This window comes from Micromesistius poutassou (assembly GCF_964030765.1).
Source record: "Micromesistius poutassou genome assembly, chromosome: 2".
Taxonomy (NCBI): domain Eukaryota; kingdom Metazoa; phylum Chordata; class Actinopteri; order Gadiformes; family Gadidae; genus Micromesistius; species Micromesistius poutassou.
In genome coordinates this window covers 12142615-12153835 of record NC_140272.1, presented here as the reverse complement: position 1 = coordinate 12153835, position 11221 = coordinate 12142615, and the positions used below count along the sequence as shown (strand labels likewise).

The window sequence follows — 11221 nt, the reverse complement described above, 5'->3', positions numbered from 1 at the left end:
GGACTACAGTCCAGAGTCCCACGGGAGAGCCCTGTCGTTGCGCAAGGCAATCAATAACAAAGTGTTGATAAGAAAAAAGAAAGAAAGAAAAGATTTGAAGAAGGGACCACAGAATATATTTATTAAAAAATGGTATTGTTCATTTGTCATCTCTCCCGTATCCCTCTCTGATTTGTCTCATATGCATATTGCTGATAAATCCATGCAGTGGAATCCAGTAGATATTATAGTGGCATGCTGCAGACAATCCCACGTATATGTCTGATGATTAGATCTGTTCAGCTGTATATTATGAGTTGGGTGGGCAGAGCATCACAGCAAACATAAAACATAGAACTTAAATGGGAGCAATTCATTCCTCATTTATGGACCGATAACCAATCTTTGGCCGCATAAGTCCTGGGCAGCAATCCAGCAGTGAGCAAAGGAAGAATTTCAATACGCCGACAATAGAGTGCACTCTTTTGACTCGCTGGTGCCCGTCTATTATTCTTCAGCTCGCTCATCCCTCCCTTCATGGCCTCTCATCCTTCAGCGTGACTGGATCCCCTGTGTTCCATCTGCGGCTGTAACTCTATCTTCATCACCCGTCCGCCCTGTTCTCGGTTGATGGTTCCCATCATTCGGTCGGGGCTCCTTAACTGTGAATCATTACTTCATCTGCCCAAGTTAAGTTGGAGCGGGAATGGCTAATCAAATGTTCTCCCCCAGACGGGGACGACGACGACGACGTAGAACTAATGACTGGCCGTGAGGCATTAACGGGAACTGGGGGTGAACCGGGGATCCTAGCATTTTCAATTATAATTAGAAAAGTATTGATGCATAGATAGCACAGAGTGGGGCTAATGTATGTTGGATGGTTCTCCTTTGTTTGGTTGGACTCTTTGTGTTATCGGATACGACCAGGTTACACAATTCTAGTTTGTTTCCATCGAGGTCGCATTGCCACAAGTGTGGGTCGACCAGGTCTATGAAGTAGGCCTAGTGCTTTGATAGAATCATTAATTACAATTAAAACATGATAACAACCCTAGCGAGTAACACGGCCATCACAAGCATCCGTTAAGTACCTCAAACATATCAAATCATTGGCACACAATTAAGTAGGCCTACTAAACATATATAGGCCTAATTGACAAATCATTAGCGATACAACTCACAAAAACAACAGCCATTATTGTTTGGTTTCACAACCTCCTAAGCGTCCGATATGTGAGCAGCGCGGAGCACGGAGATTCAGAAGCTGAACATCATCTATGCACAAAGGTTCCCATAATATTTTGCAAAATACCCTCCATCCTTAGTTTCCTTCGCCAACGTCAGCGCTGTGTGACGTCCGTTACGTCGGCAGATGACGTGGGCGTGTCCGCTCGCTCACTCCACTCTTGAGTGGTCCATTATAGCCCGGGCTAGAATGAGATGCCAGCGCCAGTGTCGGCTTGAAGAGGACACACAGCTTCAGCTTCGCCGTCGGGCCTCTTCAGTACTTATGTAACACCCTCTGCCCACCCGCTACGCTCCACAGACCCCCGGTGTATGAGTGGCTGTGACACACACGTAGACACACACAGGCACGCGTCATGCTGCCCCAAGTCACTGCTCATACCCATGGATTAAACTGGGCCTTTTTTCTTTTCTTGCAGAAGTATGAAATAAGAGGTTAAATATAGAACACTCCAACTGCCAAGATTTGCGTACCGAGCATTTTGTCCTCTCCGTTTTCTTTCTCTGACGGATCCACCTCTCTGAAGCTTGTGTGCATTTAGTAGTAAGCAGCAGGCAGGATTGTGTTGTCCCGATGCAGGAAATGAGTACTAGGGATCAATAGCTACAGGATAGAAGCTCATCTGACATCATGTGTTAGACACGTCTCGGCTGTTGCATCTACCGACTGGGTCAGGCAAGGGCATTGTCTCACCCTAAGCGGAAACAGAATTATTGCCGGTCCAGGATCCACACAGTCATCCTAGTAGCCCCCATCCCTTCCTGGCTCCGTCCTCCCCCTCTACACCAATGTCGGCCGCCTTAAGGCCAACACACCAGCGGATGTGAAGCCTGCATCGCACTCCAGTCAGGAGGTCAACAGGTACTCATGCCCTGGCTGGGCTTCTCTGTCCAGGCTCGGCAGAGACAGCACGGGCAGCCTCTCGGGGTTGGATGGCACTTTGCAGGCTTGGTAGAGGACAATGAAGAGGAGCAGCAGCAGGAGACCAACAAATGCGTTGCAGGCTATGGCCACCTGGGCAGCAATGGAGAGTCCCGCTGGAGGGGTGTCGGCTGACTCCATGCCGGGGGTACAGTTGTGAGCATCCGGCTTGGAGTACGCTTAACTGCAACAACAACAACAATGACATGGAAGTTAATACGATTCTGTGTGTTCCATTCAATATTTAGTGCAATGATGGGACAGAACAAAACAAGGCACAATCTCGGATATATGGTCCTTTTATCGCAGGCATTTTGTGTGAAAGTGTTTCTTAAGTGTAATGTTATGCCAGATTAGATGGGGACTCAGTTGAATGATATGTGCAATGTGTAGAAATATAGATACACACCTTCACATAGTGTCTCTTTATCGTTAGTCATAAATGTAGCTGTATTATTTAACATAATGCCTTCATTAAAAAGTTTGGCTTTGCCTTCTAAGAGCACAGCCAGTTCCCTGTGAGCACCTCAATCCCCCCTCTATCTTAATGAATCAGCTATAAACTAATTATTCCCATCCTCTTCTGCTCTTTCTATGCCTCTCCAGCTCCCACTATCTCTCTCTCTCTCTCACTCTCTCTCTCTTATCCTTTCTTTTTCCTTCCCCCTGTGCCCTTACCCCCCCCCCCCCCCCCCGGAATTGTGAAATTATTATTTCAGTATACATAGTACATAGTACTGTGAGCTAACGGTACGGTCCACCGACTTGTATTACACAGTCTGACCAAATTGAAACACCAAAGTAAGCTGACATATTGTACAGTCTGATTCGGTTGGGTGGATACTGCTGATTCAAGTTCGACAACAAATTGATTTGTCACTTCACTGAGTGTCGCCAGAAGGGGAGGGGGGGGGATCGGGATGAGAGGGAAACAGGCTGTCGCCATGGCTGTTTTTTTGGGGTTTGGCTTCAATTCTGGTGATCGTTAATCCTTTTCAACCTTGTAGTTCTGCTGCTTTGTTGTTCACACCGATCCCATCCGCATTAGATGGGCTTGAGATGAGGTTACACCGCTCACCACATCCTAGCCTATTTATTTATTAGGGGCCTAGACTGAAATGATGATTGTGCTTCTACTTTGCGGAGCAGAAAGGTTCAATTGCTGAGTGACTGGGTGGTGAGCCGGAGGAAACAGAAATCCTAGAAGAGAAATGCATCCCTATAAGAGGAACTAGATGCCATCACCACAGACACATGTGACATCATAACAAGCATGACAGCTGGGAGGCCAACACACAGCCCTAGGAAAACAAAATCAGATTTTATTCCTCTATCTTTGCATATGTATATTTGTATGCATTTGCATGCATTTGTGTATATATTGGTTAGTCACAAGCACAACCATATCTATATTTGTTTGTCGACATATTGAGCTGAGGATTTACTCAACCAAAGCAGCACGTACTTCAGCAACGCATGATTGTCACATTAGTAATTCTGCGAGTAGATACAAGCTGTTTTAGCCTCCACCAGGGAATAGTTATGTTGTTCACATCCTGTCTGATTGCATGTGAATAGTATAACTGTGCAATCAATGTTTATATCAAACCTGACCATGAAACGTTATGTTTTTTCTAAATTTTCAGCCTGATCTAAGATTTGGACTCATTAATTTGAGCAAATATGAACATATCATTATCAAGGGAGTAGGTGAAGGGGAGGAACTCATTAAAAAATGTTGTATCTGTGCAGGTTTTTGAGTAGAGCTATTGGTAACCTGGGATTGAAAGATTATCCACTCGGCATAAAAAACCTGGCAGTATGAAACGTCTGTGAGTGATCCACTAGGTAAAAGATTTAGCCATCTAGGTGTACTGTGTATTGAATCCAGGAATGTGAAGGCCTTGAATCCTGATATTGGTATTTGAGGATGTATTTGTGGATCTGAAATATTGCAGAAGACTACAGTCGATGTAAATACTGAAAAATAGCATAAATACTAGCCTTCAATGATGCATGGTACTAAACATGTTTTGCCTTAATTCCTGCCAGGAGCAATAAGGTCTTAACAGAACCACTGGCCCCAGCTGTGGCCCCCAAGTGTAAATGAATGGTCCACAAACACTCCTGCCCTTGCAGCTTGCAACTTGCTGGATAACACAATTTAATCTATTTCTTTGCAACACAAGTAATAAGCAACACAAACATCGGGCCATGCGAGGATGAAAGTGTGTGCACATACAAACACATACACTGACATCACATGCCAAGGAATCTCACTTCAATTGGGCAGTGCTGTTTTCGTGGACGTATTCATATCAGGGAACAGTCGACACTGCAGACTTATCTGTGACAAAAGGTAAAAACTAATAAGGTGCACATAAAAAAAACGAATAAAGTCAGCGAGTATTTGATGTGACTGTGAAATAAAGCTTTCAGGTAGAGCGACCGATAAAAAAAAACCATTGGCCTTTGCCTCAGAGGGAACAAATGAGGAACAATATTCACGGAGATTTATTACGAGGCGTCTCCCCCTCCGAGGATCAAGATCTAAAACTCATAACAGCGTCCCTCTGATGACTCGGGCTGCACAATACTGAGGAACGGCTCCAAGAGTGGATGCCAAACTCCTCTAGCTTTGCTCTGCAACAGCAACACGTCAACACATACATTGTGGAAACAAACGGCGTATAAAAGACATTAAAGAATAGTTTAAACTTAATACCACCACCGATACTTTTAAACTGAAGCTTTTTCCCGTGCACGCGTAGGACTATAATATACACAAATACCAAAATAAAAGTTCCCCACTTACCTCACAGACTCTGCCCACAGTCGCGCGGCTCAAGTAGCCTACCAAAGAACAAAATCCAACCCTTCGACACTACTTACACTGGATATTCAATTCAATTTCTAAACAGTGGTTGTATTATAGCTTACTTTCCCCTCTCTGGCTCAAAGCGCTCGCTCTCTCTCTCTCTCTCTCTCTCTCTCTCTCTCTCTCTCTCTCTCTCTCTCTCTCTCTCTCTCTCTCTCTCTCTCTCTCTCTCTTTCTCCTCTCCTAGTCACCGTGCAGCAGAAACACAACAACACACACACACACACACACACACACACACACACACACACACACACACACGCACACACACACACGCGCGCGCGCGCACACACTCACTCACGCACACACGGGGCTGAGGCTGAGGACGTTGAAGAGAGATGTTACTGCGCTCCGATCATGAGGGAGTTCCACTATAGCGGGGCGGCGACGAGCGGAGGGGCGGTGCTAGAGGATGTCACCGGTGATATCAAGCGAACTGAAGAGGAAAGGGAACAACAGCGTGAATGTAATTACACGGGAAGAACCGTTGCAGCCGATGGGTGGCTGAGCTGAGCTGAACTGGGAGGGGGGGGGGTGTTTTTGCAGGGAACAAAACAAAACGACCCGTCAGACAAGACAATTCAAACTCATTATTTCTGAGGTTCAACACGAGGGGGGGGACGAGGAAGCAGGACCCCCCCCCCCACACACACACACACACACACACACACACACACACACACACACACACACACACACACAAACACACTTTGTAGGCCTAGGTTTCCGGGACATCTGGAAATAGAAGTCAGAAGAGATGGTTTAAATGGGGCTCCCACAGAGTTAACTCCAGCGAACATTCAGTTGCAATGGATATTCGCTCGGTATGCTACTGACTAATACTAATTCTGCTGATGGCACATTGCTGCTTCTCCATCACTCCCATGGTGGTACCAGTGAGGTGCTTCAGTGCTTAAGGGGTGAGCAGAAAGTCCTATATATTTTTTATTCCTTACTCCACCAACACTGTTTTGTGTAAATAGGCCACAGAAAGCTTATATCATGATTATTTCTGAAGGGCCAGGCCTTCTGGGTTAGGCCTATTGAGGGTGTTTGAGTCGAGAAATCTCTCTGACGCATGCTACTATCAAATTAATCTAAAGGTATCCGTGAATAAATCTTCCTCCTTCATGAACCCAGGCAACTCTACCGCAGTAATCGTTGTGAATAATGCAAGATCCTCAACGAGACTAGTGACCATTGAGTTCGAGTCCAATCCATAATCCAGTTCTGCCGCTGCACCGCTCCACAAACCCCACCGAGGTCCATGGGTAAGAAATCCCAAAATCCCTTTTTAGTCTGAGCTCCATATCCGTTGATTTCCAATCCATTAAATGGATTTCTTTTCAAATGAGAAAAATCAATAAAGCCGTCATCCAAAAAAAGGTACTGAACACGGAGTAGTGAATGAATAGCACTTGCACTGCATTGTTTTTGCATTAGTATACTGAAGAAGAGATTCACAGGCCAAGTCAAGTACATGTTATTTGTATAGAAACCCCAGTATCTATATATGTGGTTTAATTGGTATCTTCTCAATTAATTAATATTTAGTCTAATTATAAACCAAATTTAAAAATGATTGATTGAGTTTTTCATCTCAATCATCAATACTACATAATCGAGATTGTGGATATGTATTTTCAATAATTGATGAACATACAGTGTATATGACATCAATTATTGTGAATACATATCAAAAAGCTCCGTGATGTGATTGTTGTGTCCCTGTCCCACGTGGCCTGGTGGTGGCACTATAGAGTGTTTCTGCAGCCTGGTCACGGTGATACCTTAATTTAATAGCAAGATGTTTCATGTGTGCATGAAATTCAAATTAGCAGGGAAATTCACCAATCTACATGATGGATGGCTTTGAATGGATTAGTTTAGATGGCCATGAAATGAGAAATTAGGATGATTGATTCTTTATTTGGCAAAAATGTACTTCCAGTGGCTTACAGCGCCACTATCTGGATGAGTTTTCAATATTTCAAACATTGATAAATAGGAAAAAGTTGGATGAGGAAGGTAATGAAGTCGATGATGATGAAGAACAGGCTCATAACCCTATAAATATTTAATAGAAAGAATAACACTGCCAAACTTACAACCACAGTTTCCTCCTACAAAGCATCCACCAGCTGTATTACCTTATTATTGCTAGTATTTGTTTATTGCTTCAATTCAATAATGAGTTTAGATTTTTTTGGACACAATTCTTGTTTACTTGCAACAGCACGTTCCATGTGTAAACCTGCCCCTATCTATGTCCCTAGTGTTGATTAGCCATGTCTTTGGTCTTGTTCGAAGGTCCGCCTGCTATATTTAGATGGGGCTATACTATGACATATCAAACTACCACATCTCCCTACCTAGCAGATGGCTGCTCTCAAACTCAGTATAATACCCCTGCAATACCAAAGGCTGCAGTTTCAGGACCACACTTCTAGGAATCTGCTTTTCTCCTGGGACCACACTCCGAGCACTGTGCGTTTCTAGGGCCCTGACGTTGGCCTTATGGCACGTTCATACTCCTGGTAATAACGAGACGCCTCATCAGTGATGACACTCACGCTTACGCGTGTTCCCGACAGCGACCGTTCATGTGCACTGCGTTCGGGAAGTTCTTCACAGCAGGGTTTTTTTTCCGATAAAAAACAGTCCGAACTAAACAGAACTTAGTAGGATCAGTTTCAAGTTTGCGCGCCTTTATTTCCTTGTAGCCTATCACCTACTATCCTTTACTTTTATTTATGAGAAGCACATTGTATTGCCACTGTATGGAAGGCTACACTTGCCCTTATCTAGAGCTGGTTGACCAGTACACAATGTTTAATACTGAGCAAAGTTACTTCCAACAGACAGTTATAACGTCAATAAATAGTAAAGTATGTGATATGATGGTTGATTCTTTTATATTGAGTAAAACTGTTGTTATTGTTCCGCCATGTTCATGCGCGTCACTAGTTAACAATACGTCACCAACTGGGCAACTCTGTTATCTAAATCTTGCCAAAGTTGCCGAAAGGAAGTAGAATCATCAGAGCGTCATGAGGTGTCGTTCACAAGAACTTTCCGACGTCGCGAAAATGTTTTCCCCATAATTCCCAGCGATCTGAACGCGCCTTTCATGACGAAGGCGAGTGCATTTTTCCTAGCATGCCGTTTAGGTAAGGTCTACATTAGAAAAGGTGAATTTACCTGGTTAGATGGTTGAGTTTAGGTATTAGGTTAAAGATGCTGTTGTGTTTCATCGTGTCTTCATAAATTATACTTGAGTTACACATCTCTATCCAAGGAAAAATGTGTCTCACAGGTAGTGTCACGAAAAACGTGGGTCCTAGTTTTGCAGTCCTTGGAGTGCGGTCCTGGTACCGCAGCTTTCACTGTTGCAGCAACATATAAAAATGGGGGCGGTCCTGGGTCTTAGGGAGAACCACTCCTGCACCTTGCATGCTATAGCCCATAGCTGTGATACCTCCAACCTTGGCCCCACATTGAACATCTCAACTATCTAAGTTCTTCAGCTGCATTAAGAACACACTATCTTCAGATGTACCATATATATATCCGGGTGCATTATGCTTTTCTGAACTCTGTCCAGAAAAGTTGTTGTTGTTGTTGTTGTTGTTGTTAGAAACTTATGCAACACTTTGATTTTATTATTTTGATACTGCAAATAATTTAGATGATATTCTTTGCTCAGTCTCCCTTTAAGTTGCTTTGGATGAAAGCGCTCCTAAATGCTAATGTAATGTAAACTTTAAGCATGTTTCATCAAACATAATACACTTACATACTTAACACCTGGGTTAATTTTGAATAGCTAAAACATGGATTTGTTGCATAACCACTGATGGACCCTATGACACATGATTTCATCATCGCGCTGTGTGGAGGACGATGGAGGAGTCATAGACGGTGACCAGGCCCATTTATTATGAATGTCTGTCACATTTACAGACACTCAGAATATATAAAAGTTAAAACAGGTCTTGCCACTGAATGGACACATTTTCCGTTATCTAGCGCACACAATAATTTAATCAGAAAATATAGAAAACTTATTATGCTGGAGCACCATGGTTGGTTAGAGATGAGATTGACACCATAAATGATTAGTACATTCCTCATCATTTTTCCCAGACTGGAAATGACACATGATTGATATTATATATTAGTGGGATGAAAAATCCTGTTCTGGGAGTCTAGTTTTGGTTTATGCTGTTTTTGTATCAGATTTACTGTCTCAAGTGCTAATATTAGACTTAGTCCTCTAACCCCAAGACATCGACCGGGGGGAGGAGGAAGAGGCCTTGAGAAGGGAACATCTGAGGGATTCTTCATTCCAGGGACCTCCATACTGGACAAGAGTCCAGTGTGGGTTGGGCTGGGAAACATAAAACCACAATGCAAACAGCAAAATTAGGAACATTTCTTGTGCAAGAATTTGATAATGATTGTGAAAGAATGTGACAATTGTTTGCCAGAATGGAAGAATGAATTGTGAAAGAATATGAAAATGAATTGTAAATTCCTGATTAGTAATGAGATCAAATTCATCAAAACAGTGCAACAGAATTGTACCTCAAGGCTTTGTGCGAAGCTTCCTTTATTAACCAATTACTGTCCCGTTGGTTCTTTATGTGGTGTGTACAAGTTCCCTATATCTGATACATGTCCCTCCTTTAGCAGAACTCCCCTGACAGGTTACTAGTTCATCCGGAGGTTCTCTTTGTATGAAGAATCTCCTTTCTCCTCATCCACTCTTTAAAACCTTGTCCCCTAGTAGTCGAACTGTAACAGATTGAAAACACATCTCAACCTGTAGCAAGTGAACATTACCCAACAGAAATATATAGCGAATGGCACACAACATAACATTCAAATGTATTTCAATGTCAAACCACCCGAGGCAATGGCTTACGTTGGTGAAATGAACAGCGCAGATGGCGGCAATGATGACGATGCCGATGATGAGGGAGGCGATGGCCACAATAAAAGCGTTCCTTCCCAGGCGCAGGGAGCCTTCGTAATCTCCGTTATAGTAACTGTACCTGGACTGGTACCCACAGCACAGGAATACATTGTTCAATATCCGTCAGGTCTGATTGTCTGTCTGTATCCAACTAGCCAATCAATTGAGCTATAGCACAAGCATATGCTATTCCATACCTATGATATTTGACGGACTACCAATAGCTCAAATCTTGATTCATCTTTCATCAATCAAGCGATCTGTCCATCTCTAGTCACCACACTATTGACTAAAGAGACATGAGTTAATAATGTGTGTCAAACACACAGCGTGCACAGTGTGGTGAGGACAGAGCTTTAGTTCGTCCCTTCGGTAGTACACAACATTCCATTTCCTGAGTGACATCACAGGATATCAACGGTTGTGCTGTTACTATGGTGGCCATATTCCCAGAGAATCAAATCATTGTGACATTGTTCGACTGTCTATTATTACTACATTTTTCAAATATTTCAATGACACGCCCTCTCAATGCATGTCTAGGTCTGTGTTACGACAATTTGATTGTATACAAGGCCCGTAGCGGAGGCGTTATTTGTGCTTACCATGATTGAATAGACCAGGGCTAAGAGGTTGATGGGGTAGGCTGGACAGAAGCAGGCAAAAATAGTCAAACAAAGGTAGCTTTTGAGTGGAGGTGGGGGCTCCGGTTCTCCCACTGAAATACCGCCTGGGAAGTTGATGGAGCGCTTCACATGCGAACCCAGGACTCCTCCAGGCATCATGGCCAACAATGGAAGCACAGTTCAAGATCTGGGTTAGGGGCTGGAAAAGACTCCCAAAAGGAGAGCAAGAAAAGAACCGCAAGCCACCAGAAATCAGCAAAATCCTCAACAATGGGAAAAAGACGATTCCAAGTGTTCAGGGCCCGTGGGTGAGTCCTGTGTGAGGGACCAAAGCGAGCAAGGCTTCAGTCTCCACTTTGAGGGAGGCACGCAGGAGAGCAACGGGTTGCATAGAGAGCCTTGCTGTTGTGGTGCTGGTGGCTCAGTCTGCCACAGCGGGGTAGGAACCAGAGTCTAGTGGTCAGGGAAAGGGGAGAGATCCCAGACCCCTTTGGACCGGGTCCAAGCTATCGCTCCCAGAAGAGGTGTGAAGTATCAGCCTCTCAGCCAGGTTTCTTCACTTGCGTCTTGCAAAAATCTGAATATCCCCT

At 43.8% G+C, this 11221-nt stretch overlaps 1 protein-coding gene and 1 long non-coding RNA gene across 3 annotated transcripts; both read right to left on the bottom strand.

The window, feature by feature from the left end:
* Positions 1-100: 100 nt before the first annotated feature.
* On the bottom strand, positions 101-5346 carry LOC311339441. The gene is made up of 3 exons (XR_014633209.1): positions 4965-5346; positions 4430-4496; positions 101-2333 (listed from the first exon to the last, which is right to left on the bottom strand). It is a non-coding gene; the product is annotated as an uncharacterized lncRNA (long non-coding RNA).
* A 1597-nt stretch (positions 5347-6943) lies between these two features.
* LOC311338415 (transmembrane protein 233) lies at positions 6944-11047 on the bottom strand. Of its 2 annotated transcripts, XR_014633156.1 has the most exons (4): positions 10611-11047; positions 9955-10089; positions 9615-9824; positions 6944-9417 (listed from the first exon to the last, which is right to left on the bottom strand). XR_014633156.1 is itself a non-coding variant. In XM_084463689.1 (3 exons), exons 1-3 carry the CDS (start codon positions 10788-10790, stop codon positions 9813-9815), a joined length of 327 nt encoding a protein of 108 aa, XP_084319815.1. In that variant the 5' UTR covers positions 10791-11047; the 3' UTR covers positions 6944-9812. The 2 variants fall into 2 exon arrangements, 1 of the variants encoding a protein (XP_084319815.1); XM_084463689.1 differs by having other exon boundaries at positions 6944-9824.
* Between the last annotated feature and the right edge of the window lie 174 nt (positions 11048-11221).